Source organism: Sciurus vulgaris, assembly GCF_902686455.1.
Source record: "Sciurus vulgaris genome assembly, chromosome: 2".
NCBI lineage: Eukaryota > Metazoa > Chordata > Mammalia > Rodentia > Sciuridae > Sciurus > Sciurus vulgaris.
The window spans coordinates 7151439-7168540 of NC_136462.1; the positions used below are offsets into that span (position 1 = coordinate 7151439).

The following is a 17102-nucleotide window of genomic DNA, read 5'->3' on the forward strand; positions in this document are numbered from 1 at the left end:
AACAATTCAACAAAGCTCAGAGTGGACACTTTAAGGAGTAATGAATAAAAGTGGAATGCAATTACGGCCTTTTGATAATGGTTAAGATCTGCCTTAAATCAGCATCACATCTCTAGAAAGACAGGGACAGATGGAAGGGACGAGAAGGCGCACCCACCCAGATGTGGCAGGAGGGAAGTGAAGGCCTTCATGACGCCTCTAGGCTTCTGCCTTGGATTATGAACTGCACCTTCCCCAGAATGGGGGTCCTGGAAGAGGAAGGTCTGGGAAGGAGAGGAGTGAGTTCAGTTTTTTCAAAATAACTTTCTTGAGAAACATAGTCTTATTTTACAAAGTTCACTCACTGAAACATATTTTTACTCCATAAAATACACAAAATACAGTTGTGCAACCACTCCCACAATCTAGTCTTAGACCATGTGTGTTCGTCATCGCCGAGAAACCTATGCTCATTAGCCATCACTCCCCATTCCCAGACACCCTGGTTCCCAGCTGGAAGCAACCACTAACCTGCTTTCCATCTCCAAGGACTGGCCTGCTCTGTCAACACACTCGTACAACGCATGGTCTTTTCTGATTGGCATCTCTCATTCAGCAGTGTTTATAAGGTTCATTCACGTAGTATCAGCATCAGGGCTTCACTAAGAGTTCACTGTATGAATACACTACAGTCCATTCATTCATTCAACAAAGTTCTTGGCCATTTGGGTCATTTCCACTTTTTGGCTATTATTAATAATGCTATGAACATCCATGGCCATGTTTTGTGTAGACATGTTTTAATTTGTCTTGGGCATATTCCTGGGAGTAGAACCGCTAAGTCATATGATAATACTAAGTCTAACATTCTAAAGAACTGTCAGAGTGATTTCCAAAGCCACCATACCATTTTATGTTCTCCTAGCAATGTATGAGGGTTTCCATCTGTGAAGTTTAGCTGGGCCTGTAATCCCAGCAACTTAGGAGGCTGAGGTAGGAGGAACACAAGTTCAAGGCCAGCCTTAGCAACTTAGTGAGGCCTAAGTAAAACAAAAATAAAAAGGTCTGAGGATATAGCTCAGTGGTTAAGCATACTGGGTTCAATCCCTGGTATCCCACCCCCCCCAAAAAAAAAAAAAATCAGTGAAGTTTATCCACAGTCATGTTCTAATGACTAACACGTAGGGGTTATCCACATCCTCATCAGTAGTTGTTACTGCCTGTCATTTTATTCTTACCCTATGGTGGGTGTGAAATGGTGTCCTACTATAGCTTAAGTATATATTTCTTCTTCCCTAATAATGCTGAGCACCTTTTCAAGTGCTTACTGGCCATCTGTGTAACTTATTTGGAGAATTATCTATTCAAATTATTTGCCTGTTTTAAGGTTGAGTCATGTACATTTTTATTATTATGTTATGTCTCAGCCCAGTCAGGCTGCTGTAACAAAAATGCCGTAAACTGACAACTCCCAAACAACATTTATTTCTCACAGGTCTGGAGGCTGGTCAGTTCAAGATGAAGGCTTCACAGGTGCAGAGTCTGGTGAAGGCTCTCCTCACAACAAACTCTTCCTGCTGCAACCTTACACGGTAAGGACAAGTAGGCTCCCTCAGATGTCTTTGACGAAGACACTAACCCTATATGTGAAGGCTCTGCCTTCATAATCTAATCATACTCCAAAGATCCCAGCCCTTAATAACATCACCTTGAGGGTTAGGATTTCAACATATGAATCTTGGGAGGGCACAAACTTTCAGAACATAGGAAGCAGTAAGTGTTCTATATGCATTCTAGACATAAATCCCTTGTCAGATACAAGATTTTTAAATATTTTCTTCTATTATGTAACTTTCTTAATAATATATTTGCAGCACAAACTTTTTAATATTAATATTTAATGCAATTTACCTTTCTTCCCCCCCCCCTTTTTTTTTTTTGCATTAGGGATCAAACCCAAGTCCTGTGTGTGCTAGGCAAGCGCTCTACCACTGAGCTACACTCCCAGTCCTATCTTCTTTTCTTTTCTTTTTTCTTTCTGGTCAATTGTGCTTTGGGTGCCATTCCTATCCGGCAGTCACAAAGATTCACAGTCAGATTTTTTTCCTATGAGTTTTATAGCTTTAGCTCTTAAACTTAGGTTTACGATCCACTTCAAGTTAGTTTTTGTGTATGGTGTGAGGTAAGGGTTCCAACTTTGCTCTTTTCTATGTGGATATTCAGTTGCCCAGCATTTGTCAAAAAGGCTATTTTTTCCCCCACTGAATTACCTTGGCATCCTGTTGAAAACCAATTGCTCATAAACGTAGGGGTCGTGAGTCTCATCTTGGACACGTTGAACTTGCGATCCCTGTGCTCTGTCTCCTTGGGGCTAAGCTATGTGTATAGAGGACCATGTCTTCTATTCACAGCCCAGGAGTCAAAGTCAGTGAACTCAATAAACACTTGATGAATCACCCCATCTGTGGGATTAACAGTCATGCTGCCTTGTCACCCTCAGGCCTGACACTCTGAAGCACATCACTCTGCTCTTATGGAGGGACCAGCTGGTCTCTTTTCAGTGCTGTTCTTCTATTTGGGTCTCTTTATCTGATCAGTCTGTTGCTTACAGTTCTATTTTGCTTAGTGACACAAATTGAGGGGAGCAACTTTCTTCTTCCCAGGAAAGAAAATGTTTATAAACAGGACCCTGAAGCTGCTCAGTTAGAAATCTCAGCTGGTACAAGGAAGCAGTGCCAATGGATACATTTGATGATTTTCCTCCCAACCCCCCATGGCACTGGGGATTGATTAAACCCAGGGGCATCCACCCCTGAGCTACATCCCCAACCTTTTTATTTTGAGATGGGGTCTAATTTGCCAAGGCTAGCCTCAAATTTGTGATCCTCCTGCCTCAGCCTCCTGAGTCTCTGGGGTTTGTAATATGTGCCACTGTGCCCAGCTGACACATTTTTTGATTTTGATCTATGGGCGTGTAGGCCCCAAAGTGTGATGTGTCCCCATTTGGTACACAAGGTTTCATTTGTGTGAACACAATTTCCTGTGTTCAAGACAAAGAGAATCCAAACTGCTGATGGACCTCAGCAGGTCAGAGATCAGAGAAAGGGAGGCCCTCAGAAGGGCCACTAGTTTGAGATAGGTCATGAGTGGCTGGAAGACCCAAGGATTTTTACCCAAGGAAAGGCAAGACTTCTGAAGATGTCTTCAAGTATCTGAAAAGTCAACTGAAAGAAAGAACAAGTCAGTTCAAAGAGGTACAAAGGGGAAGAACCAGAACAGAAGACTAGACCCCAGATCAGCCCAAACCCTGATAGTTCCCCGGCCCATCTCAAATGTGAAAGATAAAATAAATGATGAAAATGGTGCTGTTGGACAACCTCGTCTCTGGAACTCTCATCTCACACACCCTGTGTTCCCCCTCTTGGCTCTATAGTCATCCCTTGGTGTCTGAGGGACACTGGTTCTGGGAACCTCTGCCCCCCCAAGGATACCAAAATCCAAGAATACTTAAGTGCCATATATAAAATGGCATACATTTGCATGTGACCTATACGTACTGTCCTGCATACTGTCCTGTGTACTCCTGAAGTCTTCATGGGTCTCTGCAGCACTCATGCCTCGCATACAGCAGGTACTCAACATGTACTTGTCAAGCAAAAATCTAACCAAATATGATACCTTAAGAGCAGATAAATAAGAGCCACGTGTTTATAATATAAAATACTCTATACTTGACTCACTTATCCTGTTTATAAACATTACTTTACTCATTTATTGTAGTAAATTTAAAACTTTAAAGTACTTAAAAACTAGCTGCATTTACTAAAATTATGTTTATGATAAATATTTAACATCACTTTTACTGTGTAAAATAAGATGCGTGTGTTCACACGCCTAAACCAATCACTACATACACTTCTCCCAAACATGAAAAGCCTAAGGTCAAAGTACTGGCATCCGAGGCTCCCCTGGCTCTAAGCTGCAAAGACCTGTGATCATGGCCCCAATTTCCCATCCTAACCTGAAAACTATACAGTACAGGGTTAACCCATGGAAAACGCTGTGCACAAGCGGCCCATAACCTCTCCCGCAGCCCTGGGACAGCTCCACACTCTCCCCAGGCCTAAGGGCGTGGCCAGCAAGAACAGGGGCAACACAACTACTCATCTCCCGGCACATACGACCGTAGCTCTTTCCAGATCCTAGTACGAGGGCTTCGTGATGTCTGCTCCTATTGTCTACTATTTCTCTTGCTTTTTCTCACGTATCCTATAGTTTCTTATTGGGTAACCATGACGGTATATTAACACTGTAAATAACTCGAGGTTTGACTTCTACTTTGAGAGGCAGGAGCCCTGAAGACCCCGGTTCACCTTAATCTAGTCTCTGCGAGGGACTCATCTGGTTCACCCTTATCCCTACGCGCAGCCCTTAGGAAAACGCATCAGGCTCCTCCTGGCAGGCTCATCACCGCGTTTACCCCCCAGTCCTGCGAATCTGTCTAGAGCTCTAACCCTCTTGGCACTGACAGTTGTTCAAGGGGAATATGGTGCCAAATGCTTCTTCTACCTAAAGGTGTCCATCCTCTCCACACTCGGTCCCGTGCGAGCTGATTTTCTTTTTTAAATTTCCACCTCATCTTGCTGATAGTAGGACTGGTCCCGACACCTGATAAACCACCGCCAAAAGATGATCCCTGTCCCACACAGCTTAGCAGGATCTTTGTTTAAAACCAACCGGAGGGAAACATTCTTACACAAATCATTCATAATTTCACACAAGCCTTTCCCATTTGGTCACACTCTTGCAGTTTTCCAGGGGACTGCCCAAATCAAGGCTGTGCAGCAACAGGGCTGTGGGGAAATAGAGATTCAGAGTCACTGATGACCAATAGAAACCCACAAAAATCCTAATTAAAATAAAGCATTAATCTAAATTTCAAGTATTTTAAAAGGTAACACACTTTACTGCTGGAACTGGGAGTGTGGCACTATGTTAAAAAATAAAAGACAGATAAAATGTGTGAACACTAGGCTCAGAACCTGGTACAGAGCAGGTAACAAGAATGCTAGCTTCCTGTTCCTTTATCTTCTTCTGCCCTGTTCCACTCCACCCCTCACCGAGATCTAGGCGGCTGACACAGAACACAGGCTGAAATTAAACACAGTCTGACCATTTCTCTAAAAATCCAAGAGGTACTCAGTACTGAGTACTCATTTGCAGATGTACTCAGTACTGAGCAGGAACTTGGGTACTGGTCATAAAATTGAACAACACATGAGTTGAGGCTGCAAGTGCTCCTGTCCCCCTCTGCCTATAACTACAGAATAGGAATAAAGGACAGGAGGAAGGAACCAGAACCGAGAGGCAAGAAGCCCAGATGTCCTCTTCCCATCACCCTGTCCCCTTGCGAGCCCCAGGCAGCTGACCTCTGCAGTTGAAGACTGAGGGGACACTTGCATTCTTCAATATGTGTTTACTGAGCACCTACTACATTACAGGTACACCTTGGCACTGAGACTCTGGGGCTGAATAAACCAGCCGTGGTCCGACCTCAGGACTAAGTCAGTAGTCCTCAACTCTGGCTGCACATTTAAATAGTTCAAGACTTAAACAAACACAGGACTTTAGATTAAGTAGGTACCCAAGACGGGGCTCAGCACCGAAGTGGGGTGCTCTTCAGGGGTTCCTCATGCACAGGTGGGCTGGACACGCCTGGACACTTCCATTTCCCAACCTGCCTCTCCACAGCTTCCTTAATAAGTCCTCTTTCACAGATAAAAATCTCCAAAGTGAGTTGTGGTTTCATTAATGCTTGTTCGTGCATGTGCAGGGACTGAGGGTGGGGCTGCCTCGGCTCTGCCACCAATCTCATCCTGAAATCCACACTGCCTGGAAGTGACTTCCAGCCTCACTTGAACCTCACAGTAGATTCACAGGTTTCATTTCATAGGTAAGAATTCTCCTTGGGGGCACGAATCACACCATCCTATATGTCCCCTTGACCACCATTTCCTGAATGCTGGTCCTCTCAGAATTTTTGTCAGCTCTGTTTAACATGAGAACTATGATTTACTCAATCTTTTTCTTTTAAAATCAACTTGCTGGGATTGGGGCTGTGGCTTAGTGGTAGAGTGCTTGCCTAGCACATGTGAGGCACTGGGTCCATCTACAACTAAAAAAATAAAATAAAAAAAAGATCAACTTGCTAGAGCAATGAAAGAGTTATAACTCCACCAAATAATAAAACGAACTGGAAAGTCCTTTAATTAAAAGTGAGGTATTAGCACATGGATAAATACAGATCAATGCAATAGCATAGGAAATCCAGAAACAGAGCTAATTAATTATATGTGACAAAAGACAGCCATCTTGAAACACTGGGGGGAAATGGACTTTTTTTAACCAATGGTCTCAAAATACCCAAAATAACATGAAAACTGAAATCCATTTCTCAAACCATATGTCAAATTCCAAATGGATCAGAGACTTAAATGTTAGGAAAAAAAAAATAAAAAAAGCACTAAAAAACAAACAAGCAAACAAACAAAAAAAACAAAACAAAACATGGCTGACTTCAACCCAGGAGTGAAGAAAACATTCTGGTTGCGATTGAAGATTGAGAAGAAATGAATCAAAGGACTGGAAGAAACGAATAGATAAATCTACTCTTTGTTCAGTAACAATAATAAGCAAGCATGTATAAAAACCCACTTCTGGGTTCTCTGCTGCCACCCCAGTGAGACGCCATGGGAGCCCTCTTGGTGCGGTAATGCCCAGAGGGCCAGACTCGCCAAAGGGGACAGGAACTAACGCACGTTTGCTTCTCCTTCCTCCCTAGAAGTCAGGACCCATGGGGACCTACAGGCTGACAGGCTGGCCCAATCCACACTAAGGACGTTGACTGCTTCTCCACTCCCCTCCCTTTCCTTTATCCCTGCTTCCTGCTGTAACACTTCCCTCCGAAATTCCCCTCGCGTGAGGCTTGGTCTCAGGCCCAGTTTTCTGGGAAGCAGCTAAGTCTGTTATGGTTTGCATCCGAGTGTCCCCCACAGGAACGTGGATTTAGGCTTGGTCCTCTAGGCAGCGGGTTCAGAGGCGGGGCTGTTGGAAATAACCGACTGTGAGGCTCTGACCTCACCACTGGATCACTCCACTGGGGATTCATGTTTGGATGACGTTTTTTGGGAGGTGGTGGAAACTGTAGGTGGTGTAGCCTCATTGGAGGAATCAGGTCACTTGGGGCATGCCCTGAGGGATGCATCTTGTCCCTGTCCCTTCCTGGCCCACATGCTCTCCTCTCTGCATCCTGGTAGCCACAAGGTGAGCAGCTACCGTCCTCCACGCCCTCTGCCGTGATGTCTGCCTTACTTCAGGCCCAGAGCTACAGAGTCAGCTGACTGTGGGTGAAACCTCCGACACCTGGGCCACAATAACCCTTTCCCAGTTTCCCAGACGTTTAGGTCGGGTGTTCTGGTCACAGCAGCTTTCAGCTCACTAACAAACACCATGGACTCGATGCGCTGATTTTTTCCCATACACATTAAATGCGTCATTATTAACATTTCACAAACATTCACAAGGATAGTGGAACTCCCCACTCCTTACGTGCTGGGCAGGGCACAGTGACTTCCTTGAGAGCGTCTGGCAAGGAAGGGGGAAGAAGAGCTGAATGTGAAGGAATTCCCCAAGCACGGCTTCAGCCAGGAGAGGAGGTCTGTCTCATCAGCCATAAACCCCGCAGACATCAGGGGCCCTCATGCAGGGGACACCAATGGCGCGTGATTCCTGTGGTCTGCTGCCCCAGACCTACAACCCCTGCCTAATCATGAGAAAAACACCAGACAGATTCCCATAAAGGGACATCCTGCGTTACAGCAGACCTGACCAGTACTCCTCCAAAGCAATCATCAAAAATACGGAAACTGTCAGGAGGAGCCAAGGAGATATGACAACTAAGGATATTCAGTGCTCCTGGGTAGCACCCCGTGACATTAAAAGGACATCAGGTACAAACAAAGGAAACATGACTTCCACTCATAGTAATGTGCCATATTAAAAGGAGATGCTAATAACAGAGAAGACTACGTGCCAGGGTGCCCCACTACAGGCCACCTCTGCCCAACGCTGCACATGCTCTTGTTGAGGCCAATTGAACAAGGACGACAACAAACACGTAGTCCTTCTTTCAATGTTGCCAGGATGAGGGGAAGGGGAGGCACAGGTGGCAATGTTCAGAGAGTGCACCACTGGGGTCTACTCACAGGTGGGAGTGACAGCCCAGAGGGCGCAGGGTTCCCAGCCAGCAAAGAAGGGTCATGGGCCTTTAGAAGGACAGGACTGAAAACCCAGAGAACTGGGGACGAACCATATTGTTAAAACGAGTAAATAACCCTAGAGGAACCCTGGCCAAGCACTGCTCCCTGAAGAAGAGTCATTTCAACTAAGATCTGAAGGCCAAGGAGTAGCAAGGTGAAGAAGGAGCCGAAGCAGCCAGACCAGCTCAGGGACCTGCACTTGCAGAGATGCCCTGAGGGAAGAGAAGCCAGCACCAGGACACAGCTCCCCAGTGGCTGCAGACGGCACAGGACCCAGAATGCTTGAGGGTGTCAGCGCCTCTGAAGAAGAGGCCCTGGGCAGGTGTGTGGCAGGACAAGGGGAGCCCGAGGCTCACAGACCAAGCTCTTCAAGCTCAGCGGCCACTGTCCTCCAGGAGCCTCAGAGTGTGTTCAGAGTCAGGCCAGCGGAGGGAGCCCGCTTACTCCGCAGTGAGGCGCACGCTGCCCGTGTTTCCCTTTGGGCCGCGGCCTCCGTGAATTTCATGGCTAAATGAGCTCGCCTGCAGTGACTATTCCTTAATCTAAGCTTTCCGGTACAACTTTCTTCTCTAGCCACAAGAACATGCCTCCTGTTTGATATTCAGTTTTATTTGTGGCTATTACAGAGAGGGCCCTGAAGGTTTCCTCCCTCCCTCTCCCTCACTTCCTCTTTTCTCTCCAGTGCTGAAGACTGAACTCAGAGGCTCACATATGCGAGCAGACACTCTACCACTGAGCCACGTTCTCAGTCCCCAATCTTTTTTAGAAATTGAAGCGTTAATAGCAAGTGTGACTTCTAAACCGAAAATTATCACAGAGATAAGTTATGCGCGGATCTGACAAAAGGGCAGAATCTTTGAAATCAGAATTCCCCTAGATTTTCTGAGGTTTATCTTACAGACAGAACAAATCAGGGTGGCAGTGTGGTAAATAACCTTAACTGAACTGTTTGTAGATTCCTATTTCATCTTACAAAACCATGGAAAGGAAGTGGGATTGTCCTCATTTATATTTCAGAAAAATGCAGGATCACAATGGTGAAGTAATATGCTCAAAATCACCAGTCAGCTGAGACAAGTAGCTCACAGAATCCAGGTGTCTGACTCTAAAACCCAGGCTGCTTAGAATAAAGGGGGTTAATCTCAAAATACAAAAATCTAAACCAAGGGCTGGGGCTGGGGCTCAGTGGCTGAGCACTTGCCTAGTATGTGTGAGGCACTGGGTTTGATTCTCAGCACCACATATAAATAAATAAAATGAAAGTCCATTGACAACTAAAAAAAAAAAAAAAACTAAACCAAAATTTAAAAAAAAAAGCTCACTGGCCCGCCTACATCAACACAAGAGCAGAGCAGCAGCTCCCACAGGACTGAGATGGTCCATCCTCACAGACCCTGCCGCAGAGGAGCCGGGACAGGGCTCCCTCCACTGGCCAGCAGGCGGAACTACACCACGCTGCATCCTAAGTATAGTCCTTTCCTCCCCGTGCTGCTGCTTGTTTCTCCCTTCTGACCCCTGTCCTAGCCCTTCCTTTGCTTTTTTTTTTTTTTTTCTCCTTGTTTGTTTTGGGGGATCTCCAAGTTAAACCTCCATGATTAAACTTCCTTTCATTAATTTACCTCTTTTTCTTTTCTTTAAAATTAGTAGTCTCGTAATATTACAGTCGGTCTTCAAAGTGTTTATGCCCTTTGTTCCAGTAATATCATTTGCTGATTTATCTTATGGAAATAATCAGAGATGCACACAGATGCTTATCCTAGTGCTACTTAGAATGAGGAAACTAACAGCAATCTGCCTTAAAACTGGGGTACTGGTAAATAAATTTGGTATTCCATGTGATAGACGACAACTATTTAAAATGCTTCCAAAGAATATTTTAAAAGGGGAAACGCGTGTAGGTTGAATGTAAAATGACTGATACAAATAATACAGTGAACTATCAATTTTGTAAAAGCGTTACGCTTACACATGAAAAAGATAAAGAAGCTATACCATGTTTGATGTGGTTCTCTGTAAAGTCAGGGCTGATTTTCATTGTCTTCTTTTTAAAAATATTTTTTAGTTATAGATGGACACAATACCTTCATTTTATTTGTTTATTTTTATGTGTTGCTGAGGATCGAACCCAGTGCCTCACACATGGTAGGCAAGCGCTCCACCCTGAGCCCCAGCCCAGCCCCTATTGCCCTCTTTATACCTTTCTTTTTTTCAAATTCTCCACATTCAACGTACATTACATTTTTGGGGGTGGGGTGGTGATGCTGTCTTTTAAAAGGGTTTGACAAAATTACCACAAGAAAATCACTCCCATGGAGAGCTTCCCTTTCAGGCTACGAAGGAGGAAAACCTCCAAGTGTTGGAGAAGGGAACCCCCGCACCCCACATCACTGGCTGGAAGTGCTCTGCTGTTACCATCATGCCTACTACAGCACTTTCCACGTACTTAACCACTCAGTGTCTTCATCAAGCTAAGCTGCTGCAAGGGCTCTTCAACTTGGAGATTGTACAGACTCCCTTTAAAGGGAAAAAATCCTGAACAAAACAAGAGGCTTCATTTATGTTCATGAAGCTTATCCATGTACAATCATAAAATTAAATTTAAATGTCTTATGCTTATATAACTAGATAAGCAAAACAAATTTATAAATTAAATCCAAACAAAACCACCTGACCAACAAAATTCAAAGTGCCATTATTCTGTAAGGCTCTGCCTTTTTCCCAGTGCTGGGGATGGAACCCAGGATCTCGCACATGCTAGGCAAGTGCCCTACCACCAACTTACATTCCCAGTGACATTACTTTTATAAAGAAATGATGTTGCTCAGATTGCTGACCACCAAGTATCATAAATGGCACTGGCCTATAAGCTGGCAGACAGAAGAGCGCAAAGACACACACACACTCCACAGTCACGCTGCCTTCTGAGCACCTCCAAAGCTGATACAGTGCCCTGGGCCCAGATGAGCAAGTCCCTGGCACAGAGCGAGACCTGCCAATGGCCACAGGCCATGCCACACACAAGGCTGGCCCTCATCAGAGGCAGGGGGATCAGGGATGATTCTCACTTCTTCAGACATCAGCTGCTGCGATTGTGCACATTAGGGTTCTGGCAGGTGTTTGGCACTGACATCCAATCTAGACGGCATACAAATCACCAATGTTATCAAGAATACAACCAGCAGTTCTGAAGAAAAATGGAGTTCCAATTTTCACCTCATAAACACAGGCAATTTGAAGAAGAAATTTTTAAAAATTCATATATAAACATTCTAAAAAATTTAATAAGCAAACTTCTAGAAGAATGTCATCCTCAATTTAAGAAGACAAAACCCACAAAGAAAACGACTTGATGGCATAAAACTTTTAATCTTCTATACGCTGAATCTTTAAAAGATAAGAGGCAGGTTGAGAAAACGTTCATAGAATGTTCCCAACAGATAAACGACTGATGTATTTAGCAGGAATAGGCCACATCGTGTATGTGTGGGTGGTCTTCCAAGTAGGTAGGGAGAGGGACCCCGCACATTTCTGTAAATCTTATAGGTATGGGAACTGTTTATAAAAGGCAGTCTTGGGGACTGAAGCCTGAACCTACGGGATCTGAGGACACTCCGCTGGTGTCTGCTCCTGCGTACTGCTTGCCTGCTAATGGGAGAAATCCTCACACCTGTTGAGGTCTCACAAATCTTCTCAGATGAAGGTTTTTTTGTTTTGTTTTGTTTTTGAGACAGGGTCTCACTGTGTTGCCCAGGATGGCCTCAAACTCCCGGGCTCAAGCTGGTTCTGCAGGTAGGCACTCCTGCCCTGGCTCCATGGTGTTGATTACCATGGTGGAGCTGAGGAAAGGACCAGAATCACACCCGCTGACATCAGAAAACAAACAACTTCCTAGATTCATTTTCCATTTGCAAGAGCCAAGAACTTGAGGTATAAATAAATACGCAGTGACCGATGCTTGACTATCTGCAAACTCAACCAAGAACCAAGTTAGTGTTTTTGAATACCTGTGTGAAAAACGAACAACTTAGGGGAAAAAAAAAAAAAAAAAAAAGGAAAAAGAATAACTAGATGACTCATTCTGGAAAAATCATTTAAGAACTTTCATTTGTACATGTATGTCTTTTATCTTATCAAAGAGGTGAGATCTGGGAATGCTATTATGCTACTGTTAGCCAAAAATATCAAATGGTCTATTCAAGAGGACCAGATAAAGGGTGATTCTTATCAAATAAACAGTTAAGGAAATCAAAACAGGAAGAATAAGCATGGAAAGAGAATACCTGCCCAACCCCCAGGCACAAATCCTTGGCTTTACAGTTACCTGAGCCAAGCTGTTGTTTTTTCCTAACTAATTATATGTCAAGAGAAGCCAAAGACTTATTCTTAAAAGCTATCCTGATTCAAGAGCATTACACAAACTGACAATGTAGTCAGGACAGATCACAAGAAAATAGGTGTTATTTTTCTCCACTGCTTCCATAACGTGGCAGCATAAATCTCTAGAACTGAACAGGACTCAGACCGCCCCAAAAGGGCAAAGATCAGGAACTTTTATGTTGAGCAACTGTGGACTGTATAAATCAGAAGAATCCTCCAGCTGAGGTGAACTGGAAACACTGGCGTCAAAAGGTGACAAAACACCTGTTGGGGGGCCCCAGAGCACGCAGGCTGAGCCTGGAGCATACTTTCTGAGTGCTGGTGAGTTCTGAAGGGAAGGCTGCCCCTCTGGTGCTCGGAGGAAAAGTGAGCAGAACATGCTTGTCCCCACAGGGAGCGAGACTCATCTCAGAAACACCTCAGACCCTGACACTGCACTCAAGTGGCCAGATTACAAACGCCCTCAGACGCCTGACAAAAGCAAGCGTGGACTATCTCTGGGAAGGGAAAACATTTTATGCCTCAAATTATTTCTACAAGTAATTTGGCAAATACAACAGCCAGCACTAATTTAAGAATAAACACTATGCACATAAGACAATATGAATGAAAATCAACAGAAACAGACCCTAGAAATGACTAACACACACTGCCATGATCACCACAGATTTAAGATAGTTATGCATATTATGCTCAAATAAATAAACTGGGCAGATCACTAGGAACTATAAAAAAGAACCAAATAAAATTTTTAAAATGAAAATACATAATAACTGAAATTAAAATTCAATGGACAGGTTCAACAACATTATGTCTAGCAGAAGTGAGGAGATATTCAGAATGAAAACAAGAGACAGACACAGAAAACACAGAAAGAGGGTCAAGAAACAAAAAGCTATAGGAAATGGTCTGACATTTAAAACTTCAGCCCCAGAAGGAAAGATGAGAGAAAATGAGGTAGAAGCAATAACTGAAGGACTCATGGCTGATGACTTCCAAAACTAATGAAGACATGAAGCCACAGATTCAAGAAGACCTAAGAAGACTTAAGAAGCCCAATTACAAATTCAAAAACACCCATAGGAGAAATAGCATAGGAAAAAATGTGAAACCAAAGACAAGGAGAACATTTTAAAAGCAGCTAGAGAAAAAGAGAACTACTTTCGGAGGAACATCAGACTGGCAAGAGGCTTCTCAACAGAAACATTCCACATCAGAGATAATGAAAATGGCTTTAAAAAGCTACAGTAGCCAACCATGAATTCTGTAACTAATGAAAAGACCCTTCGAAACAGAGAAAAATGGTCTAAAATTAGACTGGTAATCTCCTTACATGGTTCTGTGAATACTCTAAAAACCAATCAACTGCAAACTTAAAACGTATACATTTATGGTATGTGAATTTTATTTCAATAACAATATTTATGAAAAAGAAAAAAATGGAGGCTAAATATTTTCAAACCCTAGGAATTTGTCACCAGCAGTAAATAGCATACTAAATATTTGTTTCAGTTAGCTTTTTCACTGCTGCCATGAAAAGACCTGTAAAGGAGGAAATAACTGTAAAGGAGGAAAAGTTTATTTGAGGGCTCAGTTTTGGAGGTCTTAGTCCACAGAAGGCCAGCTTCTTTTCTTGGGGCTGGAGGTGAGGCAGGACATCATGGTGGAAAAGCTGGCAGAGGAAAGCAGCTCACATGATGATCAGAAAGCAGAGAGACTCCCGCCAGATACAAATACACACCCAAAGCCACGCCCCAATGCCCCGCCTTCTAGCAGGACCCCACCACGTCAGTCACCGCTCAGCTCATCCCTATCGGGGGCTAAATCACTGACTGGGTTAAAGCTCTCACAACCCAGTCATTTCTCCTCTGAACCTCTCACACTGTCTCACGAGTGAGCTTCTGGGGGACACCTCACATCCAAACAATAATAATATTCTTCAGACAGATATAAAAAGTCCCAAATGGAAGACTAAAGATGACAAAGGTGACACCCGGACCGATGGGGGAAAGATGATCTTTTTTATAAACAGTGCTGAATAAATGGGAGTAAAAATGAAATTAACCTTTGCATATATGTTACACAAAAATCAATTCTAGATGGACAACATATCTTAATGTGAAAGACCAAGCAGTAAGGTTTCTAGAAGATTTATAGGAACTGCCTTCTTGGTTTTGGGATAGAAACCCTAAAAATTAGGAAGAAAAAGACTTGTCAGTCCCAAAGGAAAAACTGGGCAAATATTTGAACAGATGCTTCATAAAAGAAGATACCAAAAAACATGAAAAGATGATCAGTCTGATTGGTCAACAGGAAGCTTCAATGAAAAGCACAACAGTAGACCACGTCCCTCTCATCAGGATGGCTGAAATTAAGGCTGACAATACCAAGTGTTGACAAAGATGCGGAGCAAGAACTCTCCTGTCCTTGCTGGAGAAGTACAAACGGGTCCAATCACTTTGGAAACTCGATATCATGCATTAAGGCGAAGATAGGTGCCTCTCTTGACCTAAACATGCTACTCAGCCGAAATGAATGCACCAGGGCTGGGGCTGGGGCTCAGGGTGGAGCGGTCGCCTAGCACGTGTGAGGCACTGGGTTCGATCCTCAGCACCACACACAAATAAATAAGTGAATGACTCTGTGTCCCTCTATCACTAATAAAATCTTAAAAAATAAGAAATGAGTGCGCCAGGAGGCACACAAGCATGTTCGTGACAGCATTATTAATAGCCAAAAGCTAGAAACAAATGGAAAGTCCACTAAGAGGAGGGCTGCACTGCGGCGCGCTCGGGACCGGCGCACGGGCGACGAGGGAAGGACGCGGTGCACGAAGCGGAGGATGGCGAAGCTTGAATGGAGAAGCCGGATACCAAGCCCACGCCCGCATCGCCCCCTACAGCAGGTCCACAAGAGGCCAGGTGCAGGCACCGGCTCGGTCCTCGCGACCCTCCGGACGGCAGGGCTGCGCGGCGACCGAGGGCAGCACCCCTGCGGGCCGGCGGCGTCTGGCGCGGGAGCCGGCCCGCGAGGAGAAAGGGCCGGGAAGCGCGCGAGAGGGGCCGGCGCGGCGGCGGGAGCTCGCGGGCGGACGCCCCCCGCCGCCCGGCTCCCAGGCCCCGCGTCCGCGCGGCGCGGGGCGGGCGCCGACTCACCTCATTGTCGCTGCCGGGCGGGCGCGGGGCCGGGCGACCCGGCGCGGCGGCGGGCGCGGGCGCGGGGCTAGCGGGGGAGCCGGCCCCGGGCGCGGCGGCTCCGCGAATGGCTGGGCTGCGGCGGGCGGCGGGGGCGCATCTTCTCGGGCGGGCGTCCGGGCCGCTAGCTGCGGTGAAGGGCTGCGGCGGCGGCGGCGACTGACAGCTGGGCCCCGGCCCCTGCCATCTTGGCGGGCGCGCGTGCCCGGCCGGCGCGTGCGCGTGCGCGTGCCGCCGCCGACGGGGCGGGGAAGGGGCGAGCGACGGGGTCCGACCAGCGGGAGCGCGCGCGTCCGCCCGCGACTCCGGGCGGCGGCCCCGGGGGAGCGCGCGGCGAGTCAGCCCAGAGCCGAGACGGAGGGCGCGCGCGGGACTGTGCGCCCCTCCGCCCGCTGAGGGGGCTGCGCGCGCGCACGCGCGCGGCCGCCGGGCCGCGGCCGCCGAGGTGAATGAGCGCGCGCGGCTGCGGAGCTCCACACAAAAGGCGCGGGGTTCCACCGTCCGCGCCTCTGGGAAGGCGGAGCCTCGGGCCGTGAGGGGCGTGGCCACGGAGTCGGTGGGCGTGGCCGGGAGGGGCGAGGCGGAGCTCCCAGGGAAGGAGGAGCGGGCGGAGCCCGAGGGGCGGGGCCCAGGGAGGGCGGGGCGCCCGCGGCACGTGGAGCGTTGTACCTGCTGAGGCCCTGTGCACCCTCAGAGCACGGTGAAGGCGTGGGACCTGCTCGCCGTGACCGCGGGCCTGCCACCATGCCTGCCCTGCCATGCACCTGGCCTGCTAGGACTCAGGGCACCCCAGAGCCAAGGGGCGTTTAGATCACAAACAAGTGACTCACTTGTAAAATGGAACCCCCGCGTGACCTGACCGGCGTCAGCCTTGGGACATGGGAGCAGCTGAAGGACTTACCCCTACTCAACAAGAGCCCCACCTGGCACCCCGAACCACAAGCTGTGAAAAAATTAATATTTCACAACACAGCATCACCTGGATTGTCCAGGTTTTCTCTGGATTTTAAATCCCCATCCTTCCTAAAGCCTCATGATCCTTCTTCATCGCTGGCCCCAAACCCCAAACCGTTTGGGGTTTCACTGTCCACCTGCAAGTAGACCCAATTGGCTGTGCTTTTTGAACACTGCCAGTAATGCCTCCCCTTCCCCTGTCATAGTAACATTGAAAGAAGAGCTACATTACATATATATATATATATATATATATATATATATATATGTCTATCTATAA

The 17102-nt window shown here is 46.3% G+C and overlaps 1 protein-coding gene across 1 annotated transcript in view; it reads right to left on the reverse strand.

Moving 5' to 3' along the window:
* Positions 1-16345, reverse strand: part of EVL (Enah/Vasp-like) — a 141601-nt gene extending 125256 nt beyond the window's left edge. Inside the window, exon 1 of the mRNA XM_079129514.1 lies at positions 15830-16345. Coding sequence (XP_078985640.1) covers positions 15830-15834 — 5 coding nt within the window. The 5' untranslated portion in view covers positions 15835-16345. The remainder of the gene's footprint in view (positions 1-15829) is intronic.
* Positions 16346-17102: the final 757 nt, after the last annotated feature.